The sequence below is a fragment of the Astatotilapia calliptera genome, chromosome 11 (genome assembly GCF_964374335.1).
Source record: "Astatotilapia calliptera chromosome 11, fAstCal68.1, whole genome shotgun sequence".
NCBI classification, from domain to species: Eukaryota; Metazoa; Chordata; class Actinopteri; order Cichliformes; family Cichlidae; genus Astatotilapia; species Astatotilapia calliptera.
In genome coordinates, this window is record NC_137432.1 from 13637210 (window position 1) to 13660798 (window position 23589).

A 23589-nucleotide genomic window follows, 5' to 3' on the forward strand; every position below is an offset into this window, starting at 1 on the left:
GTGTCCCATTTCCTTGTCAGTCACTACTCTGCACTAATGATGAAACTTAAAACCATTAAGGACAATCTGTAAAAACAGCCTGAGACAGAGTCTTTTGTATCTCAGAGATAAGATGAGGTTAAGATGATAAAGCAATTTTGCAGGAAAAGACTGACAGCCCTTGCACCGCGTTGGAATTTAATTATTGGGGGGTGGGGGGCCGACACGCTGTACAGTCTGCTGTGGCACACAAAGACATCAAATGGCTTGTGATTGAGATGAAACCTTGTTCTCGTCACACAGAGAGGTGGCAGGTCAAACAAACAGCTCTCACCATCTGAATGCTATTAACCTCTGGCTCACACTGCTTTGAGGGAAGGGCCTGCCAGCGTTTTAGACTTATCGGCAATAGAGCTCCAATTCAATCAGAGTTTTGAAGGAAAAATGAAGGCTTGTACTAATTCATCCATGGTGGCCATGTGCTGGTCATAGAAACTTTTTTTTATTTTTAAAAAATGTATTTATTTTTTAATCCAAGTTGGGAACATGCGAAAATAATGCTTCAGGCAAATATATTTTCATGCAACAGTAGTTAGAGAAAGGTCTGTTTCAGATGCCTGCAAGAAAACACTTTTTTTGGGGGGGTGATATTTGTCGACTGCAAACCATATTTTGAATTTCTTCCCTGTGGATTTAATTTCAGTTTAGATCCTATCCCTGTGGAGCAAGAAACCTGCACACAGTCTGGTCCTGAGTGTGTGGTGCAGCAGCAGCGAGACAGACAAACTGAGGCTTTAGTGGATCTCTGTCGCCACCTAGCGGAAATATGCAAACATAAGGGATCTGCCTGATTTGACTTCAAAGTACAGGTATTCTGACAAACCATCCTCCTTTGGCAAAACGTCCTACCGTAAGTTGTTTATGCACATTTCTGCTGTCACAGAGTAATTCCACCACAAATTTAACTAGGTATGACGGTTTGCCACTTATGTTTGCCCATCACAGTATGCTTGTAGCTCATATTCATAAAGCCAGGACGGTTTACCACTTCATTTTACCTGTTAAAGTATGTTTGTAGGTCACATTCACAAAGGTAAGACGGTTCGCCACTTAAATTCGTGTTGTGCGCATACGCAGAAACAACGGGTAGGATGGTTTGTCAGGTAGGATGGATTCCCAGAACACCTGCTTCAGTTAATCTTAGCTGCCCTTCTTATTACATGTTATTAATTCAGGAACGTTTATGCCATGGTATGTTTCGATAATAAAACAAGTAATAATACATCAGCCTATTACCATGTAGTGGAGGTCAAAGCGTTTGACAAAGTTGTTCCCGCTCGACTCCGGGGCAGTGGGTGAACAGAATCAAACACACCCAGCAGCAAAGTCATGTGGCTGGTCATGAGGAAGTAAATAGGGAAGAGGAGCTGCAAGGAGGTAAGTACCTTTCTCCAGCAGTGTTGGGGTTTTTAAACGGTACACTCTCGACTCAGACGTCAAAATGTAAAAGGGTAATCACTCACGTGGTGTTTGGACCTGTGCACGCGCTCGTGTGTCATCTTCAGCGTAAGATTTAATGAAAATAGTTAGCAGGTAGGCTACATGCTAACGTTAGCTCAGTGATAACTTATAGTTACAGGTTACAATCATATACTAACTTCGGTTCTGTTTTTGGTCTGTCTCTAAGAAACAGGAACATTGGAAAACCTTATGGTTTTTAGGTTTTACAAACGCAGACACGTCAAGATTGAAATGTGAGAAAATGATGCTTATGAATGATATTAACATCTCCTCGTCGCAGTCAATTGTTGTAATAATGATGCCAATAGATTGTAATAAGCTCTTTCTGTTGTCTGTGCGACAAATGTCCTGCAGCTTCAGAAAGGCCTCAGAGAGCCTGCGTGCTGTTTTAAGTTCACTTTTTTCACTTTTCCTTTGTCTCTCAGGTGTAGCTACAGTATTTGCTGCAATAAAGCTTATTACACTATCTTCCTCCTCCTCCTCGTCTTCCTCGTCCTCCTGTATCCATTATGGTGGACTTCCTGGCAGACAACAACCTGTGCGGCCAGGCTATCCTCAGGATAGTTTCCAGAGGAAATGCCATCATTGCTGAGCTCCTGCGCCTCTCTGACTTCATCCCTGCAGTTTTTAGACTCAAGGACAAAAGTGACCAGCAGAAATACGGAGACATTATCTGTGACTTTAGCTACTTCAAGGTATGAACTACATCAGAAATTCAAAAGATCCTTTCATTAGCTTGGACCACTTCCTCATTGAGATTTGGCAGGATTTATAGTAGGCGGTAGGTGGAGTAAACATGAATTAGGGAAAGCCTCAGAGCGGATTGGCATTAGCTCTTGGGCCAGGCATGATCAAAAAATGTATGAAAAAGGATAATCTGATTGTAAAGTGTATTTTAATTCTGCAGCTGTTCACCACTAACAAAACATGTACTGGTAGAAAGAGGGGAGTTTCACAGGGTTGCCGGTAGGTAGCACACAGTAGTGGCTGCAGTGACTCCAGAGATTGTATGGATATATGCCATGTGTCCGGAGGGGGACACATTGACTGTTTGTGAACATTGTCAACTTTGTATGTAAAACTTTATATTTAGCCATGTATTTGACTTTACTTTTTTACTTATTTTGATTTTACTTTGGCTTTACATTTTGAATTACTTTATTTTTATTAAGGGGAGTGTATGAGATGTAGTTCTGCTCCTGAAATTCACATAAATGATCTCCAATTACTCTGTGGTGTAAAGTTTACCGTGCTTGTACTGAGAAAGCTGCAAGAGCTTATCCAAGTCTCTATTTGAGGAAACTACACACACAAAGGATACTCAGTTTTGCAGTAGTCAGCACAATGAAATATTCAATTGATGTGACTGGGATAAATACATACACCCTAATGGTTTTGACATTTAGCTGTAAGTCTTCCTAAAAAGCAAAAGATAATAAAAGCAGTATTATTGCTTTAGTTTCAGCTGTCTTTCGGCATCGTTTGGATTTGCTTTGCATTGTCACACAATGTTGCTTCCTGTTCAGGGTCCTGAGTATTATGAAGGAAAGCTGGAAGCCAAACCGGAGCTTCAGGACTTGGATGAAGAGTTTAGAGAGAACAACATCGAGATTCTGTCAAGGTTCTATCTGGCTTTTGAGAGCGTCCACAAATACATAGTGGATCTTAACAGGTATAATGAGATGGAATTATTGGAATTAATTATGTCTTAATCAAATAAAAACTAAAACCACAGTGCTTGACCGTGAGGAACACTGTTTTCCGTTTAACCACATGCTAAATAGCCCTGTTTTAAAAGATGTCGATGAGCTATTTTTTCCCTCTCTTAAGATATTTGGATGACCTACATGAGGGTGTTTATATTCAGCAGACCTTGGAGACTGTGCTTCTAAATGAGGATGGGAAACAGCTCCTAGTAAGTAACACAAATGCAAATTCATTTTAATTTTGTAACATTACAAAACAAGTCTGCATTACATGCAGGCTTACATCTTTAAATATCTGTTCCTGAGAATTAGTCGCCCGTGTCAGATGAATGTGCATGCTTAACCCTCAAAACAACACATCAAAACGAAACGAAACAGCACTCCAGGAACTGATTGGTCATGTTTTCTCTTCTCCCAGTGTGAAGCTCTCTACCTGTATGGAGTCATGCTGCTGGTTATTGACCAAAAAATTGAAGGAGAAGTCAGAGAGAGGATGCTTGTTTCCTATTATAGATACAGGTGCGCTTGTGACTCACATCCCCACACATCCACATGACACTCTCTTTGTGACTCACTTGCTCAGTGCACTCCAATCACCTGTTAGCCAGTGAGCTTGCTTCCAGTGAGGGTGAGTCATTTACTTGACTCACCAAAAGGTTAACTCCTGTGTCAGTTCAAGCTGACACAAAAGTGTACACTACACACAGAGGGATGCTGTTTACCCATAAATAACATTCCAGTTGTATTTCACGGCTATTAATAATTTTTCTTCTTTATATTATTACTTTTTTGGGGGTTATACTGGCACCAACAATCCATTCTTCTATTTGGAAAAACACGTTTTTTTCTTCAGTGCTGCCCGTTCCTCGGGCGACTCCAACCTGGATGACATCTGTAAGCTCCTGCGTAGCACCGGCTACTCCAGCCAGCCTGGAGCCAAACGACCAGCCAACTACCCGGAGAGCTACTTCCAGAGAGTTCCCATCAGTGCCACTTTTACTAGCATGGTCATTGGGAGGCTGCGCTCGGACGACATCTACAACCAAGTGAGAAACATTTGGTCCAAAATCTCTTTGTGGTTAAACTAAATAACAGATCTTGTCCCACAATGTTTCCCTCATTACAAATTTTTAAGACGTTTTCCTCCTCTCCTCCAGGTTTCTGCGTATCCTCTACCAGAACATCGCAGCACAGCACTGGCTAACCAGGCGGCCATGCTCTACGTCTGCCTCTTCTTCAGCCCCTCCATACTGCACACCCAGCAGGCAAAGATGCGGGAGATAGTGGACAAATACTTTCCTGATAATTGGGTGAGGCACTTGTTAAGTCTTTTCCATTTGCAGTAGATCTGAATATAAACATCTTTATAAAAGGTTATGTCATTTATTTTTAAATGTGTGCCATGTTTTTGCTCAGTTTTTTTTAAATGTTGAGCATATTTTTCTGAAGTGTAGTCTCTCTGCAGGTTATCAGTATTTACATGGGGATCACAGTGAACCTGGTGGAAGCCTGGGAACCATACAAAGCTGCCAAGACTGCGCTCAACTACACCCTGGACTCTGCTAACATCAAAGAGCAGGTATTAAAAAATACATTAGCTTCAATGTCAGAGAGACCTCAGATTCTTTCATTTACAGTCCTGCAGTGTGCTTATTTGTTCTGTGCGGGTAGTGATGACAGCGTGCACAGAATTTGTAACAGCACACAATGTAAACAGAAACAAATTTCAGGAAGCCATTCATAAACTTTTCCCGGAAAGCTCATTTCAAATATGGGGATGCCTGTAGAGCTGTACGCTGTAAGAGTCATTAAAAAGTCCTTTCTCTCTCTCTCTCTCTCTCTCTCTCTCTCTCTCTCTCTCTCACACACACACACACACACACACACACACACACACACACACACACACACACACACGGCAGGAGGAGCTAACTGAATAATCCACATTTAGTCTTTCACCTGCAGACCAGGCCATTCTCACTAATGACCACTAGTGGGAGTGAATGTATGAATAATTGACTGCCCCGAATGAAAGATGGTGCACTGTATACAAGAGCCATGTTTTTTTTCACCGTACGTGTAGGCTACTCGGTATGCAGCCAGCATGGAAAGCCTGAGGCCTCAGGTGCAGCAGCTGCTAAAGGAAGGTTTCCTCAGGGAGGAAATTATCTTGGACAACATCCCAAAACTGCTCAACTGTCTGAGAGACTGCAATGTTGCTATTCGCTGGCTGATGTTGCACTCTGCAGAGTCAGGTGAGATACTTTTTTCCTCATTTACATTGGTGTAAGCACTTGTGTTGCATTTACAGTCCTGTGAAAAACAAAGTAAACCCCATAATTCAGCTTGTAAAAAAAACTTTTAACATCAACAACTTGAAGTCATTTTTCTGTATGACACTGTGGAGGACTTTTTGGCCCACTCTTCTTTACAGTGTTGCTTCAGATCAGAGCATATCTCTTTTAAATGCCACAGCATTTCAATCAGGTCAAGGTCTGGATCTTCACTGGCCATCGCAGCACCTTGATTCTTTTCCTTTTCAGTTATTCTGAAAATACACACGCCAAACTAACCGCTTAGTTATTTTTAACTTCCTCTGAGCATTCCACAGTCTGACCTGTAGGGTGATGCTGGCACGTCCACTTCTGGGAAGATTGTGGTATTCTCTTAGCACACACCTGAATGCTCCAGACCCGAAAATTGCCAAAACGTCAGCTTTTATAGAGGTGCTGACACTTGCTAATGATGAGTTAATCAAGTGCATTTGATTTAGCAGCACCTGGCTGCCACTTCGCTCCTATGGGAGCAGTAAGGGTATTCTGAAAACGATTTTACACATGACTGTAAATGTGTAAAGTCAAGGATGAGTCTGAAATGAACTCTGAAATCTGATCCTTAATTTTAATTTACCTGTATTGAAATGACACTGTTCGTAGAGTAAATGTCCAATGAAGTCCAAACATTTATAAGGGTGATGTTGGTGAAAATAGTGTATTGATTTGTGATCAGTCATCCTCTGTCTCATAGCCTATGACCCAAACAACAAGCGCCTTCGTCAGATCAAAGACCAAGTACTTAATGACTCCAAGTACAAACCTAAGATCCTTTTCCAGCTGCTGCTCGACACAGCTCAGTTTGAGTTCACACTTAAAGAGGTGAGAGTCTTTCATCAGTGTTACATAATATAAATGATCACAGGGAAAAAAGTGAAAAATGTTAAAGACAAAAGTGTAGCATTTCTTTAAAGTGATCTTTTCTCTTTTTTAAAGAGTAAAAATGGAAAATGAGTTCCTTTATAATTTCAAAGTGATCTGACCAGCTGTAGTCCTCGTTAGGTGTGTCCGCCTGGTTGCCTGTTAGCCTACTGTCAGGTAGCATATGGCTAGCCTGTGTGTCATTTGGAGGGGACACAAATGTAATGTTCTAATTACGCATCTCATCTGACTAATCCTCCCTCATCAGCTTAGCATCTGCGCTATTCCTCTTCCAGATGTTCAAGCAGATGCTGTCAGAGAAGCAGATCAAATGGGAGAGCTACAAGAAGGAGGGATCAGAGAGAATGACTGAGCTGGCTGAAGTCTTCTCTGGTGTCAAACCTCTTACCAGGGTGGAGAAAAATGGTGAGTTGGACTGTGAGAATGGATAAGGTGAAGACTTACACACAGCGTTGAAAAGTAGTTCTGACTATGGGAGCCTCGGGCATGCAGCTTGGATTATTTCAGTGTTGGGACATGAAATCTTAAAAGATTTTAAGCTTGAAGGCGTTCAGAGGAAAATGTTGAGGCAGGGAAACAAGATGGAAAAAATGCATTAAAGGTACACACGCAGGGAGCGGCGGATTAAATTTACATCTGTCATACTTACCTCGAGCGTAACTGCCGCTTGTGAAATACTTTGGTAACATTTTGTATCTGCTTCAATGACACACTTTTACTGTCCTTGGCAGAGAACTTACAGGCCTGGTTCAGGGAAATCTCAAAGCAGATTGAGTCTTTGAACTATGAGGACTCCACGGCTGCTGGGAGGAAGACGGTCCAGCTTATACAGGCTCTTGTAGAGGTGAGCATGATAATTATATTTCAGCATGGCTTTACATTTTTGGATTAGCACAGTGTAAGGTAACAATGGTGCTAATACTATGTTTTGATTGCCTTAACTTCATGCATAGAAAACAAGCAAATCCAAGTACAATGTTTCAGAATGGCGGAAAAATTAAGAGATGATTTTTTTTTACTGCTATTAAATGCATGTAAATAGAAAGACAGAGGATTATGTAATAGGAATATTGTGTTGGCACAGTGGCATCATTTTCTGCTCTGTCCTGCCAACATATATTAAAAATACTGAACTGGAACTAATAGAATTTGGCAGCAAAGCTTGGAACATGTTTATATAAAGCTGCTGATAATTGCAAGAAATGTAATCAATACCAATACAAAATTATTATTACTATTTTAAAAAAATATTGAAAGGAAAGCTGTCAGGCTGTGCCTATAAAACCTTCTCCTTTTGGACTTCAGGTCCAGGAGTTCCACCAGCTGGAGTCCAACCTGCAAGTTTGTCAGTTCTTGGCTGACACCAGGAAGTTCCTGCACCAGATGATCCGCACAATCAATATCAAAGAAGAAGTCCTTATTACCATGCAAATAGTTGGAGATCTGTCCTATGCGTGGCAGATTATTGACAGGTATTTACTTCTTTGTTTACTTAATAAACAAAATAAGGCCAGTGTAAAGTAGTTAGTTTAACTAGTGTCATATTTTGTCATCAGGTTAGTGAATCTTAGTGGAGCACAGTCACTGTGCTCGTCACTTGGTTTGCAAAACACAGCAGCAACTCATTCTGCTTACCTTTCTAAACTGCAAACCATCACAAAACCACCACAGAACACTGCAAGTGTTTTGGCTTTGATTTATTTCACTTGTGTTTTTGGTTTGTCTGTGTTGATGAATTCGTCTTTTTTTCCTGACTTGTGCTTTATTTTACAGCTTTACATCCATTATGCAGGAGAGCATCAGAGTCAACCCATCCATGGTTACCAAACTGAGAGCTACATTTCTGAAGGTGAGGGTCTATTTATGTCTAGAAGTGGGACAAAATATGCCGATTACAATACATCCCACTGCTTCCTCTTGCAATATGACTGTCGACTCGGTGCTAAACAGTGTTATTGTCAAACAGTTTGACTTTTCAGATTCACTGCTTCTTGACTTACTGTAGTAGCACTCATTATTTAGCATATTAGAGCTACTTTCCCCCTTCAGTTGCACCAATATCTTCATGCATCACAGATAAATGTCTTGCGAAATGTATGAGTATTGCAGATTCACTGTGGTAGCATTTCATGAACAAATTTATACGTCCAGCATATACACAGTCGTTTTTGGACTCGCCTATTCTTAATGCAGCTGTTTACACCGATCACGTAACTTTGCTGAACGAATTTGCAACATTCATTTTTTCGAATCAAGCTGAACTTTTCAGATTTTTTAGATCCAAATAAACAAATGTGACTAATCTAGCCACTGCATTTGTCAATGAGTGTGATGTTGCTCTAAACACGCAACGGTGCTGAATATACAAATTTAAAAATTAATACTTTTTTGCCTCAAAATCTCAGTTTCTTCCTTTTCTTGTTTAGAAACATCAGGAACTTCCTTATGATTTATGTCAACTTCATTTTTTGTTCTGTGTATTTTTTAAGGACAAATTTTCCGCTAAAACCTAAACATTACACAAGTATGCATCCAAAAAATTTGGAAATTCGTGTCACTTTTTTGCAGTCTGCTCACGTGGACCATCATCTCGATATGGAGAAATGTTACCTGTGATTTAAAAATCATTTTTTCTGTATGTGTGTGTGTGACCAGCTGGCGTCTGCATTGGATCTTCCATTGCTGCGTATCAACCAGGCCAACAGTGCTGACCTGCTGAGTGTTTCTCAGTTCTACTCTGGAGAGTTGGTGTCCTATGTGAGAAAGGTAGTGTATGATGTCATTTTTTCTGCTTCTCTTTCCTCTTACAAAAGCTTTTGCTTTGAAATGTTTTGGTCTAATATTCTCCTAGCGTGTAGTCTTGTTATTTTAACAAATGAGCTCTGCATGCTGCAAACTGTTTGTCAGTATCAGTGCTGTAGCAGCTGCAGGAATGATGAATTTTTGAAAAACCATCTGTTTGGCAAATGTACCCAAAAAGAAGTGCTTAGTGCATCTGTACCTTGACGTTGTGGTAACTTCTTAGCTATAACTTTATGCTGGAAGATTTTTTCCTTCTGGCTGTACTCGAGATCCTTGATCTAATGGATATACAATAAACAGTCCTTTTTTTTAATCTTCTTGCTTCCAGGTGCTGCAAATTATCCCAGAGAGCATGTTCACTTCGCTGGCCAAAATAATCAAGCTTCAGATCCACGACATTATGGAGGTGCCCACACGGCTGGATAAGGACAAGCTAAAGGACTACGCCCAACTGACGGCTCGCTATGAAGTGAGACAAACTGATGTGTATGAAACTGTCTCCTTCCCCTTGAGTGTTGATCAGAATGTCACTGATGTAAAGAAAGGGGGAAAAAATATCTTCAGATGTTGTATAAAATAAAATAATAAAAAAATAGATAAGAGAGCTCATTTTGTTCTGTTTTGATCTCGCCTCATCAGCTGTATGGGAGTCGGAGGCAATCATGCTAACATTTTTCAATCTGCTCACAGCTTTTGATGTGAAATACAAATTGGAAAAGGAAGCGTGATATGGAAACAGATTGTGCCAGCAGACTTAGCTGAATTGGATTAATTAGAGTGTGAAGTACTGAAGTTACTTTTTAATTTTTTTTCAGTCATATTTGGAATTGCAGTCCAGTGCCTTGAAATTAAAATAAGATCATTGTAGAGTGAGACTTTTTTTGTCTTTTAGACTGAAAATCAAACAAAACATTGGCTTTTATATAAATGATTGATATCAATATTATTCATATATATTATATTTTTGCATGCCTAAACATCGTTCTGCTCTGTGTCTTTGCAGGTGGCAAAACTAACTCATGACATATCTATTTTCACCGAGGGCATTTTAATGATGAAGACTACTCTCGTTGGGATCATCAAGGTAAATGCAGTGATTAAGGTTTCTGAACTTTAAGAACAAAGATTTCTGTCTTTCAGAAGATTAATACAATCCTGCTGAGGGATTTGGTGCAGCACAGGTTTGCTTTATTAACACACTGTGATGTTTAAGGTGGATCCTAAGCAGCTTCTGGAGGATGGCATCAGGAAGGAGCTGGTGAAGAGGGTGGCTTATGCACTGCACAAAGGCTTAATATTCAATCCAAAGGCAAAGGTGAGACGCTACACCTGTTGTATGTTATGGATTATTAATCGTCAAATAAAGTTTGTGATATATTTGCTCTATGTTGACCAGTTTCCATGTTAAGTTTCCCAATGATATTGAAGGATTAACAGCAGTGAAATAAAATAATAGAGAAAAAATACTGAATTCTTTCAGCCCAGTGAACTGATGCCCAAGTTAAAGGAGATGGGCGCCACCATGGATGGCTTCTACAGGTCGTTTGAATACATCCAGGACTACGTCAGCATTTATGGCCTTAAAATCTGGCAGGAGGAAGTGTCCCGCATCGTCAACTATAATGTGGAACAGGAGTGCAACAGTTTTCTCAGAACCAAGGTCGAACTTCACACGCTTTCTCCTTTTCCCTGAGTAGTGCACTGAGAGCAGTTTGTCCCTGACTGATAGATTTTCTTATCTATCAGTCAGGGGCGCGTTCTAGTCGTTTGGCTGTTTCTCAGTAATAGCAGTTGGCTGATTGGCTTGTTTCTTGCTTCTCTTCAGATCCAGGACTGGCAGAGCGTGCACCAGTCCACCCACATTCCTATTCCCAAGTTTCCCTCTGTGGACGAGTCTGCCACTTTCATCGGTCGTCTCTGCAGAGAAATCCTCCGAATCACTGATCCCAAGTATGTCTCCACAGACATAACAGTGGAAGTGAAATAAGAGTTAGCGAAATTAGCAGAATAACTGAGTTTATATCTGAGGATGGAGGAGAAAAAATCTTTGGTTATGCAGTTTATTGATGGTGGAATAAACTGATTCTTTCTATAGGGTGACGTGTTATATTGACCAGATGAATACCTGGTATGACCTGAAGAGCCACCAGGAGGTGACTAACAACAGATTGTTCTCTGAGATCCAGAACACCCTTGGTACATTTGGCCTTAATGGACTGGACCGACTGCTCTGCTTCATGATTGTCAGGGAACTTCAGGTATTTACCCCAATATTTACCTCAGCATCCCCCCACTCCCCCCCAAAAAAGATGCCATTCAGGTCAGCAAAGATCAATCCCTGAAATCATGTCAATGTTGGTAGTATCTTTAGTGCGTTTAGTATGGCTCCCAGATTGTAGTAATGTGTGTGTTTGTCTCATCAGAACTTCCTGACAATACTTCAGAAGACCATCCTGAAGGACAAAGCTGTGGTGGAGGTCTTCAGAACATTGCAAGGTGCCGTCAGCCCAGTCCAAGGCATTGTGGGTAGGTATTCACTTAGAGAATCTATAACCTGCCTTTTCTTGTACAGATCTAATTATTGTTTTTGTTGCTGTAGCTAATGCCAGCAAAGTCTACAGCAGTGCTGTGGCCAAATCCCAGAAGATCTGGGGTACATATCTGGAAGCCATCATGAAGGTACTGCTCCATGTTCCCACGTTAGTGAATAGAAAATAAAAGTAAAAAAAGAAAATCCCTTTTTTTTGGTCTTTATTGTCACAATTTTCTGATGAAGAGATTAAAATAATTTTGAATGCATGTGTTTATTGAAGGTTGGTCAGATGCAGATTCTCAGACAGCAGATCGCTAATGAGCTTAACTACTCCTGCAAGTTTGACTCCAAACACTTGGCGGCTGCACTGGAAAACCTCAACAAGTCTGTATATTCTTACCATAATGGCACTGAATTGTTTTTATGTTTTCTTTACTTACCCCCCAAGTGCTACTCTGTGTTAATGACTTTCATGATGGATGCTCCTGCTAATTGCATCATGTCTGTTTTAGTCTCACACTGTTCTTTTATGCTGACTCTGATTATGTTCTTGCCAGGTCTCTGCTGGCAGACATTGAGGCCCATTACCAGGACCCATCCCTGCCTTATCCTAAAGAGGACAACACTCTTTTGTACGATATCACTGCCTACCTGGAGGCTGCTGGCATTCACAATCCTCTCAACAAGGTTTGAACAGAAGGGGCATCTCTTCCCACATAATCAGTTAGCCTTGTTCTGATTTCACCTGAATCGAAATGAGTCTTTTCAATGACGACCACAAAATGCAAGCTGTTTTTTGCTTTCTTTGGCTATACATTAGCAGATGTTCGTGTTCAGACTCTTTTTGTTCTACTTATGCTTCACACAGATCTACATCACTACAAAGCGCCTCCCGTACTTCCCCATCATCAACTTCCTCTTTATTATTGCTCAGCTGCCTAAACTTCAGTACAACAAAAACCAAGGTGATTTTCCCCCCATTAGTTCACTGTAACCTGTTTGAAGTTGATAAGAGATCAGGTTATACAGTTTTGAGTACAATGGGTACCCTGCCGCCTCTTCACTTAGTTCAGTTGCAGCAGACTTTATTATTTTTCAGAAAGCGGCATTAAATCTTATGGATTTGTTTTTCCCCACATTTTTCTGCTAACGCACAGTCCCTGAATGTCTCTGAATGTGGTTGTAATTTGATGTTTTGTGTTATGGCAGGAATGACCTGCAGGAAAGCAACAGACCCGGTCGACTGGCCTCCACTGGTGCTCGGCTTGCTCACCCTGCTCAAGCAGTTCCACTCCAGATACACACAACAGTTCCTGGCTCTCATTGGTCAATTCATCCGCTCAATCATGGAGCAGTGCACAAGGTAGCAAAACAGACTTCACAACTTCAGAAAGATTTCTAAAATAAGATTCGAAATCAAATATTCTGTGTGGTAGGTTTCCTTGGTGATGATTGTGGATCGTGTTACCGGACATAAAATGTATCTGGTTATAGCCTCATGAAATCATATTAAAGCTTCCGTTTGATCCTGTTATAGTCAGAAAATCCCTGACATGCCTTCTGATGTGGTGGGAGCTCTGATGTTCCTTGAAGACTACGTGAAGTACACAAAACTGTCACGTAAGGTAGGTGCAACTTTCCCTATATTATTTGTGTTAGTGTTAGAAAATATTTTAAGAGGTTGTAAATGATAAGAGTAGACAAAGTTGACAGTACCCAGGGGTAGTAGTAGAGCTGAAATGGTGAAACATCAATATGCTTAGGAGCATTATTATTGGACAGCCAGATTTAATAACCATCAGCTATGGAAAAAGATTTTAAAATACTATTTTTTGCATCTGTACTCTACTATATTTGTGTGACAGTAACATGTGTTTCCTTGTGTTTTCTGTATTTTTAAGGTGGCGGAAGCTCATGTGCCCAGTTATATTTTTGATGAGTTCAGAACAATACTGTGAAGATATGGATGAAGATTTTCATTTAAAGATTCGGGTTTTTTGCCGAATGTTTTTTCACTGCAGACATTTTGTCTCAATGTAGTGACTGCACAGGTGTTACTAATAATTAACAACTGATTTGTTAGGTTTAAGTGCTCCAGCAAGCGTGACCACATGTATTAATACTATTTTATTATTATTCACTGTGCCTATTCTACAGTGATATGTCAAATGTGGGGCCTTTTGATTTGTTTACTTACATTTCATTCTGCTAACTATCAGTGTCTTGCACTTACAGATTGTAAATTAAAAGAACATTAAAATGCAAATAAATCACTCTTACACCTTTATGTACTAAGATTCTGTGCCATTTATAAATCAAATGGATTAATAAATACGATTCTTTCTATTAAAAAGGCAGTTTTGTTTTCCTTCCGTTTAAACATATTTTGTTAAAGCTTTTACCTTGAAAAACCATACCCGGAAGTTAGAAGTTAGCTTCTGTTGTGGCTCCGTTTTAGCGGGTGATTTGTGTGCGTTTGTATACCATCCACAGTTTCTATAGTTTATTTACGTTTCACTTGTTATTTTTATACTAAAAGCGTTTTTGAAACAGATTATACTTGACGTTCATGTAGGTGTCGGTCATTTTGCCGGCAGAACTAGATACCTGTTAGCAAGCTAGGCTAACGTTAACGTTAAAAGCACGTTAAATTTAGCTCTGGTTTGTAGTCCCAAAGTAATAAAGGTAGCTTTCACAATGTCTCTGAGCGCTGTTCACGGAACTCTGTCGAGTCTGAAATCCTGTCAGGCTGATATCGGGACAGGTATGGACATTGTGACAGACGTGGCTATGGACCTGGCGGAAGCTCAGGGTAAATATTAAAGGTTTTCTCATCGTACTGCTCACCACCTCCATCTGCAATCTCTACATTAATTATTCGCTTACCAGATATATTTTCACGTCTATAATTAATGTTTTTATGTGCTTTAGATTTGTTTTTAAGGTTTATAACTAATTTTGGAGTGTACATTTATAGTACTATGCAAAAGACTTGCATCACTTTAATATTAAAAAAAAGAAGGCACCTACCTCAAGGAACCCAGTGTCATGTCTACATATATTAAATAACTTAGCAAAGACCTGATTTTAAGTTGTATAATTAGGCACTTTGTGTTTTTGCGACAGGCTGCTAGTAACATTTTTTTTTTAGTTGAATCTATGAAGAATGCCAAAGATAACACAATTGGACAGACATTACATAGGATTTTTGCACAAACAAGGTGATTCCCAAAGATCTGATAGTTGTTTGTGTGCGTGTGTGTGTGTTATGGTGTGACTGCTTAAGTGATTACTTCTTTGGTGTGCACTTATGTTAAAGATGACGAGATGAACCCGGGCATCAAAGAGATGGAGGCCATGATTCTGGAGTGTGCCAAGCTGGACAGGGAGATTAACTACTTTGTTGATGTGGTGCAACAAGTTACAGCTGAGGTGAGAGCAGCCTGAAGGTTTCCTTGCATTAGGCGACTGAGATAATGGATATTACAACAGTGTGCTTAAACCCTGTTCATTGTAGGGAAAGTTTTGATGCACCATTTGACTGTTCTGCTGCATAGTGTAGACCCATCAGGTGATGCCTAGTTGACTCAAGAGGAACATGTCGTTGAAATGCTAACAAGAATTAAAAAACAAACAAACAGCAAAATGCAACACTTGTGCAGGAAATAAGGCAAGAAGTGGAATGCTGAAATATTATTGTCTTTAAATAATCAGTGCATTCTTAATGCTGCTTTTTCTGCATAAAGTCAGAGCTGCACATTAGAGCTCTTAAATGTGACACAGTTATAAACATTATGACTAATAATGAAGTCAACATAAAAGTCAGTTTAGCAACATTTTTTCAGCACTTGAATATTTTCAGTGATAATGGGGAATAGAGCAGAAAGTGTCCCATGGGATCACAACACACACAGATTGTTCAGCTGCATCTGATTCTGTCATTACTAACATACAGCTCAGCAGGTTAGATCACATCGTCAGGAATGGCTGAACATAATCTTGTGCAGAGTGCAGCATACGTCACCATGGTGACGTAACCGATGACGTGGAAAACTCTTAACACTATGTTCAGAAGAAGACGCAAACCTCGGGCATTTGTGAAGCATTTCTGAATTAAATACAAAATGTAGATTATTGCAAATTATATAACAAATTTCAATCATTGTAGGTTGCCACGCAGCAGCCGGAGGCCATGTTCAGCCTGTCTGCCAAAGTGAAGGAGCAGTTCACAGAGAGAATAGCCCAACTCTCTGACGCTGACCTGCACACTCACCAGAAAGTAATGGCTTTCAAGGAAAGTGTCAAAAACTCTTTCAAACAAGGTAAGGCCTGTGGAGAGACGGAGGAGATTTACTTGAATTAGACTCACCGCAGTGCATTCAGGACTTCTAATGGACTTTGATAATAGCAGTGCTATCTGAGGACTTCTTGCTGAGCAGAGAGATCTTGGGATGTGGCTTTCTTGTTTAGGATAATTAGCTTTATTTTAAAACACGCAGCTTCCTTTGTTTACTGTTGAATGATTGTTTCGCTGTCACCCTGTGGCTGTTATTTTCTGCTTTTTAACTCTTACTAATTACAGCTATGCCGGCCTCATATAGTGCCATGCTTTTGTGAGTCTCTGTAGACATTATAGGCTACATTATGCTAAGTATGTTATTTTCACGAGCTGACTTAAAATGAAAATGTCTGATAAAAGAGCCAAATGTGATAACCCACTTTGAAGCATGAACTTTGCGAGCCGAGGTGATCATTGCAGTGTATTCTGTGAGGGCTTAGCCCATTATTATTCACTGAATTAGTATTACTTCATGTTCCTGTTAGGGGATACATTTTGAGGATTCAGTTCTGCTTGCTTAAAGGCTGAAATATAAATATGTTGAATAGCATAATCCTATGGAGGAGTTTACAAAGGCCACATATAGAGAGCAGTTTCTAATACTTTGGGCTCAAGTTAGCCTTTGAGTTCTTCAGTAGTTGTAGATGTGCCAGGACAACAACTGTAGATATGAAATTTATGTGCAGACTAAAAAAAAAGAAGAAGATGAGTTTGTTTTGTTTTGTGTTTGTTTGGGAGTGTTGTGTATAAAGTTTTGTGTGTGCAGTAAATATTGGTGGATGGTGGTATGTGCCATCAAATTGAGTCATTTTTACTCTGAGTGGACAAATGGAAGCAAACCGCATGTGCATTGTTTGTTTTTAGCTAACCAGGAGTCAGCAGAGAGCATGGAGGAGCTCGATGAGGACATCGCTGTGACACAGAGTCAAGTCAACTTTACCTGCCCGCTCACACAGGTAGATTACTGATTAGATTTGTAGATTACAGGTAGATTAATCCAGTGTGTTTTCATGCCTCTGTCTTTGCCTCAGAGGTGTTATGTTTTCATTGTGCCCATCTATGTGTCGGGGTATTCCTTGAGTTTAGGCACAGACATTAATTTGGACTAAAGGTTGAGCTCATTAGAGTTTGCATGGTCACAATCCAAAACATTTGGGGGCTAATTATGACAAAATTTCACACCAGTCCCAGGATTATTACAATATTGGTGTTTTTCATTTGGCTCAGGCTAAAACATCTTAGGTGGGTGCCAAAATGTGTCTACGCAGAAAAAAAACAAAACCAAAATCCTGACTGTAAGATGATGTTCCTGCAAAATGCATCATTCTGATCTCGCTTGCTTGCTTGTTCAAACTGCTTTTTCAACAAAACACAGGTAACTTGAAATGTATTCTTTTGTGCCTCTGTTCAAGGTGGAAATGGTGAACCCGGTAAAGAACAAGAAGTGTAACCACCACTATGATGAAGCAGCAATCATAAACCTGATCAAAACAAAACAAAGCCAGAAAAAGAAATGCCGGTAAGACACTGCATCTCTGAGGACCGTTAAAAAGTGGAGTCAGGTTTTCTAGCAGTAAATAACACTGCAGGCTGGTGTGGGACCAGCAGGCTGCCTTAATTTACATTGCCTTTATTATGCTGCTTTGATGTTGGAGTCAAATTAAATGTGGCTGATCCTGCAGGAACACTGATAAAATCCCAGCAGCAGTGTTGCTGAAAAATAAACTTGCCTATTGTCTTGGGTCCTGACTGTGGTCACTGCACACACTGCAGCAGTATGTTTTCCTTGTTGAGATTAGGTTTATGCTTGAAGAAATGGTGTTGTACCTGCAGTAAATGGCATTTCATCACATTTACTGCTTTAGCAGCCTCGAAGTTCCCACCGTTCAAGTCATCCAGTTTATCACAGCATGTGTAACGTCAGGGGACTCCTCAGTGTAGAATGCAGACATTATAATAAGAACACAAAAGATGGAAGTCTGGTTGCTGATAGGCAATCAGAATCAAACTGCGAGCACTGGCACAGGAAATAATAAAGCAAGTTTAGGCAGATGTGTAACGACTTAACAGTTACTCAGCAATGAACGGGGCAAAGCTAATATGAAACTGATGCACAGAAAGCTTTTTTTTGAGCTGTTCTGCAACTGTTTGTGTGTGTTTAAATGTCTGAAGCAAGTTAAGGTTCTCTGTGTCTCTGCTCCGTAGCTGTCCTGTGGTGGGCTGTGGAAATGCAGATGTGAAAGATTCTGACCTCATTCCTGACCAGATGCTGAGGAGAAGGATCCAGAGCTACAAGAGGCAGAACAACCGGACTTAATAATGAACATTTCTATGGAAATAATCAATAGTTAAAGAAATACATTTTCCGGTAACAATTTTGTACACTGAGAATCTAGAATGTTTATATTGCCATCTACGCTTTTATATAAAATGCCATTCTTTTTTTGTACCTTGTAATTTTTGCTGCTCCGTTGAATCTGGATGACATGTTATAATATTTCATCTGGAGAACTTTCATTGAGTGTAAATAAATAGTAAGATAATTACATGTTTAGTATTTTCACAGTCTGTGGTGGCTACTTCAAGAGTCTATCTGATGCAGTAAATCTACTGAACCACGTGAGGGCAGTGTTTGCTTAAAGTCAGTGCAGAAATATATAAAGGTGCATAAAGGTGCTTCAGGGTTTTGAGAATCTCCTAATTTCTCAGCTTCACCTACATCTAGGGTTACTGGCCAACATGGCAACTGTAGATCCAAGAAAGGATGATCTTTTACTTAAAATAAAATCCTTCAAAAATGGCCTCAGTGAATGAGCCATAAACAAACAGTTCTTTTACATTGGTGGGAATGCACTTATGTGATTAAGCCTGCTCTCGCTCCTTGTGAAGGGTCTTTGTTTCAAAAGAAGAAACAAACAAAGGCTGCGTTGAGATGAAACTAGGTGAAGCTAATCTTTTAATAGCCTTGCATCAGGAATAAAAAAAAAAATCTGTAATTGCCCTCTCTCTACAGTGAGTACGTCAAACAGCACTAAGAACATTTCAGTGAAGCTATTAACTGGCAATAAATGACTGGCTAGTGTTGACTCATTCATTTCTCCACTCTACTTCATTTTGAATTGCCATTCTGCAAATCTAATCTTGTTTACTACACAACACGCGAAGTCACTGGTAATTCCCCCCCCCACCACCACCCCCACACACACAGAACGCAGTTTACTTTGAGCAAAGTGCACACATGAACACACTTCAGCGTTCACCACATCACAGGAAGGAGCCATCGAGCTGTTTCCTTTGTGAGGATGTAGAAGCGTAAATATCCTCGGGAATCACAATAACCGTATGGACACACAGTGCTGAGAAAAATGAACAATTTCTCACAGATTTCTTATTTCTGGTTCCTGTTTGATCTGGAATTCACATTCATCTCTGGCCTCAAAAAGCTCCAGGAAGTAGGTGTAATGGATGGCTGAAACACTGTAAGCCTGGATATAAGGCCTGTCCAAGCAGGATTTTTACCTTTTGGCAGGAAGTGAACATATTATCACTTCTTGGCACACGAGTCTTGGCCCGAGCAGCGCTTGAGCTGATTGGAAAGACGGGGCAGAGAACAACGGGCCTCCAATGAGACTCGCATTTTAAAATTCTCCTCTGACACAAGTTTCTTGTTTTCCTTGCCAAGTCCAGGAGTGGCCTGGTTCTGTGCGCTGTTGACACACAGGCTTGGCAAGAAAACAACATTCTCTAAGGTTACCCACATGACCCACCCACCACCTTCTCTAAAGTGAAACAATTTCTGTACAGCATTAGGCTGCTGAAGACTACTGGGAGCAGAAGAAAAACCTAAACAATTGTGTGGCTCCTGTGTTTATGTAAATCCTCCCTGAATGGTGCTCCTTCATTAGGATTCCTGTGCTGTTACTTGGAAACTTGATCTCAATGAAGTGCATTTCACTTTTTCCACATCCAAGCCTCACTGAGCTCAAAAAAAGATTGGCAGGTGAGATGTCAAAATCCAGTGTTTTGTTTTTGTCCTCTGAGTAAACACATAAAAAACCCATCCAATTCTATAAAATTCATTTGGATGTGACTGCATAATGTTAGTTTTTGCTTTCCTACAATGACACAACCTGAATTTAAATAGAAACCTGTTAATAAAATATGAATGCGTCACCTTGGTTTTGCAGCATGTCTGAGTTAAACAAGTCAAAGTTGTCTGTAGGGATGAAAAACTGTCAGTTCCCATGAAGTTCCCACTAAATGGGAATTTTTGATGACACTTTTGTTATTTCCTGTTTTGTTGTTTGTCGTGATTTAAAACTCCATTACAAAAAACCTAGCGCCATAACTTTTTCTTACCCTCAAATATAATAATATATAATTCCATTTTAAGGACCTGCTAGTGGACATATTGCGTAATCCCCTCTCGTCTTTCATATTGTTAACATAGTTATGGCCTTTATTATCGACATTTATCAAATTTCAGAGCTTTTGGGATCCCGGCGTCAGTTTAAAATATTAACGTATCCATTTCTAATGTTCTGCTGATTTTGACTGAAAACTGAACACGCAATGAGGCATAAAAGGCGTACTGTCGCTTTAAATGACAACACCTCCCAGCAGTCGTTGGATCCTGGGCGAGTTTCGCTGCAAAGAAGAAAAAAAAGAAGAAGAAAAGAAACAGCCCACAGTGGTTCATGCTTCAGTCTATACAACAGAGCAAAGCACAGCGCAACAGCTTACCATACAGGAAGGAGAGCAGGTGCCAGCGCAGTCTAAACTACTCATTATTTTACTGATGAGACAACAGGAGCGAGTGAGACAGCAGCTGCTGACTGGAGCTGACCTGCAGGTGAGTGTCTGCTGCCCCGCGAGCTCACGTTCAAAAATAAAGAAGAAAATCAGTAAGTGTAGAGTAGCTACAACTGAGACAGGAGCAATGTAGGTGATAGGATACAACACTGAGGTGACAGGAAAAGTAAAAACTGCAGCAATAAGAATAGTTGTGTTGGGATTGTTACGTGGAAACTGTGAGCCAACAGGTGAGTCAGGTCACACCTGTTAGGACTAAGCGTCACAGTTTGACTTGAAGAAATGCCTTTAATATCTAAATTCAACCCCTTAAACACATCCGTCTTGTGTGTTTCCACATAGATCGACGCAGTTGGTGTTCAATTGGAGAAAATCTGCTGGACATGGATTATTGGTGCCCTTCTTCGCCGCTTTGGATTTAGTTAGTCCCTGCAACCTTTGTTTTTTACGTGTAGTTCCCGGGGACGCCAAGAACAGGTGGATCCTGTTTCTGTGTCAGGCTCAAACCGGCTACCGCTGACCGTTCACCTTTATGGGGAATCAGGTGGAGAAACTAACGCATCTAAATTACGCCGAGGTGCCAACGTCGGACCCAAATGGGTTCGACCCGGAAGACGACGGACCGCGGATTGGCGTGTCTTATATTTTTTCCAACGACGACGACGACGACCAGGACGACAATTTTGATCACTTTCCAGCGGACAAACGCCAGGTAAACCATGAAGAGAAGCCCTTTGACCCCCGGGACGAGCTGGAGTGCGCGATCTATTATCGAGAAGAGTGCGTCTTCGAAAGAAAAACCGGAGCCGCGACTCACTCCGCGGAAAGTCTTCTGAACAAGTGCAGACCGGGAGACCTGCTGGAGTTCGTGGCCACTGGACAGTATCCACACTGGGCTGTTTACGTCGGGGACTTTCAGGTGGTTCATTTACACCGGGCTGAAATCAAGAACAACTTTCTCACCGATGTGAGCCAGGGCAAACAAGGCCGGATAGTGAACAGCCTCTACAGGTACCGCGCGCTCCCGCCAGAGGTGATTGTGCGCAACGCGCTGGACCACGTTGGGTCAAGAGACAGGGAGCTGTACTGGAGAAATTCTGAGTGTTTTGCAGCCTGGTGTCGCTTTGGCAAACGGGAATTTAAAATCGGAGGGGAGATCAGGATTGGGAAACAGCCGTACAGGTTAAAACTGCTGTTTTCTGAGAAGAAAAGTCACGTCCTGGAATTTCAAAGCCTGGAAGACGTGATTATGGAAAAGAGGAGGAACGATCAGATTGGTAAAGGTGCCGTGATGCAAGAGTTGGCCAACCATTTGAATACAACACATGAACTCAAAGAGGAGAATTTTGTTAACTGACACTGGATGCACTGGTCATCTGGAGAGGATTTGAGGTTCCACGGTGATGTTCCATGCTCCATTTAAGCGCTTAACCCATGAGGTCACGTAAACGTGTACACTGTGCCAACAACATATTCAGAGGGAGTTTATGGTGCATCATGAAAATATTTTTCACCCAGAGGAATTTGTGAATTCCAACTAAAATGCTTTAGCAATGATCAGCGGGGTTAAAGCGACATTTCCATACCTTAATTTGCATTGAAAACAAATAAAAATGAACACACCCCAGTGGCAGATATCCCTCCCTCCTTTTATAAGAAAATGAGAGTTCAGTCTCTACCCCAGGTTAAGCAACCTGTTATGGCGGATACAATTTGCATTGGAGCTTCACCTGCAGTCTAATCAGTCGGGAATGAAGTTAGAATTTAACTGCCCTTAATTATTTTTCTAATCCAGCAATGCTTTGCAGAGAGGAGCAAAAAACTGTCCTTTTAGTCCTGACTGACAAGAGTGCTCAAGCTGCTTGCTCCTGTACAACTCAGGTGTTGGAGACCAACCCACAGAGTGGAAGAGAGAGACGGTTACTCAACGTTATGGTGTTTCAAGCTGGTGGATTGCCTTCTGTTGCTTTATATCCAATCATCACACAGCTTTACCTTCTCTTGGACTTCTTTGTGGACACTGTTGACAGCTATGGGCACTTTTATTAATTCACCTGTTACAACAGTTTATTTTTTGAAGCAGAAAGATGTTTGTATGAAGGATTATGGAAATAAATATATATATTTGAAGAGTAAAGGGTTTTCTTTTTAGCGAACGGTTGGCCTTTAAATGTTTTCTGAGAGCATTGGTACAGTGCTAATCGATAGTTTCAAACCACCAGCCTCAAGAGAGGCCGCTCTATATCCTGCATCCTGAACACCGGCCTTGTCTTTTGCACTGCGCTTGGCAATTGGAGAGCAGCTACACCCCAAACAATTCAATCCCAGCTCGCAGTTGGAAGCGCCACAGTCATACCTGTTCATCTGCTGCTTTTTGGTTTGTGGTTGCGTGCAGGAAAGTGCAGGCTACCCACACAGTTAAAGCTGCCAGTTTTGATCTAAATATTTTCCTCCGAGCAGCAGCTCCCTGAAACTACTTAAACATCTGCTTTGTTAGGCTGTGTCAAGATGAGTTCCAACTGTGCTGGACATTTTTGCTTTGTTTACACCTCTGCTTACTGAAGATAAGACTTTTTTTTTTTCCTTGAAATTTACCCAAAGGCTAAAAATGTTTCACATCCATATTTTTCTCTCCTTCCCTCTCCTTGAGCTGCATCATTTATTAAACTTGGGGTAAAGGTG

General features: G+C 40.8%; 3 protein-coding genes across 4 annotated transcripts; all 3 read left to right on the forward strand.

Annotated features, from left to right (window-relative positions):
- The first annotated feature begins 1297 nt into the window (after nt 1-1297).
- On the forward strand, nt 1298-14109 carry washc5 (WASH complex subunit 5). 2 transcript variants are annotated; one of them, XM_026184784.2, is made up of 29 exons: nt 1298-1416; nt 1926-2195; nt 3027-3172; nt 3331-3415; nt 3625-3725; nt 4060-4252; nt 4364-4516; nt 4672-4785; nt 5290-5461; nt 6234-6361; nt 6697-6826; nt 7153-7265; nt 7727-7893; nt 8195-8270; nt 9077-9187; nt 9552-9692; nt 10227-10307; nt 10437-10538; nt 10704-10883; nt 11049-11173; nt 11319-11481; nt 11647-11749; nt 11823-11902; nt 12037-12140; nt 12314-12443; nt 12625-12721; nt 12966-13119; nt 13294-13381; nt 13658-14109. In XM_026184784.2, exons 2-29 carry the CDS (start codon nt 2010-2012, stop codon nt 13712-13714), a joined length of 3480 nt encoding a protein of 1159 aa, XP_026040569.1. In that variant the 5' UTR covers nt 1298-1416; nt 1926-2009; the 3' UTR covers nt 13715-14109. The 2 variants fall into 2 exon arrangements, with proteins under 2 accessions (XP_026040569.1, XP_080163945.1); XM_080307819.1 differs by having other exon boundaries at nt 1413-1572.
- A 47-nt stretch (nt 14110-14156) lies between these two features.
- nsmce2 (NSE2 SUMO ligase component of SMC5/6 complex) lies at nt 14157-18641 on the forward strand. The gene is made up of 6 exons (XM_026184786.2): nt 14157-14568; nt 15076-15188; nt 15925-16078; nt 16960-17051; nt 17508-17614; nt 18301-18641. The coding sequence occupies exons 1-6, from the start codon at nt 14454-14456 to the stop codon at nt 18410-18412; spliced, it is 693 nt and encodes a 230-aa protein (XP_026040571.1). The 5' UTR covers nt 14157-14453; the 3' UTR covers nt 18413-18641.
- A 2146-nt stretch (nt 18642-20787) lies between these two features.
- lratd2b (LRAT domain containing 2b) lies at nt 20788-23037 on the forward strand. The gene is made up of 2 exons (XM_026185599.2): nt 20788-20947; nt 21250-23037. Exon 2 carries the CDS (start codon nt 21440-21442, stop codon nt 22262-22264), a length of 825 nt encoding a protein of 274 aa, XP_026041384.1. The 5' UTR covers nt 20788-20947; nt 21250-21439; the 3' UTR covers nt 22265-23037.
- Nucleotides 23038-23589: the final 552 nt, after the last annotated feature.

Coding starts and splice junctions, on each gene's coding strand:
- washc5 (XM_026184784.2), top strand. CDS start 2,010: ATGGTGGACTTCCTGGCAGACAACAACCTGTGCGGCCAGGCTATCCTC. Junction 3,416..3,624: donor AGGATGGGAAACAGCTCCTA/GTAAGTAACACA, acceptor CTCTTCTCCCAG/TGTGAAGCTCTCTACCTGTA. Junction 9,188..9,551: donor TGGTGTCCTATGTGAGAAAG/GTAGTGTATGAT, acceptor TCTTGCTTCCAG/GTGCTGCAAATTATCCCAGA.
- nsmce2 (XM_026184786.2), top strand. CDS start 14,454: ATGTCTCTGAGCGCTGTTCACGGAACTCTGTCGAGTCTGAAATCCTGT. Junction 14,569..15,075: donor GGACCTGGCGGAAGCTCAGG/GTAAATATTAAA, acceptor CTTATGTTAAAG/ATGACGAGATGAACCCGGGC. Junction 15,189..15,924: donor TGCAACAAGTTACAGCTGAG/GTGAGAGCAGCC, acceptor CAATCATTGTAG/GTTGCCACGCAGCAGCCGGA.
- lratd2b (XM_026185599.2), top strand. CDS start 21,440: ATGGGGAATCAGGTGGAGAAACTAACGCATCTAAATTACGCCGAGGTG.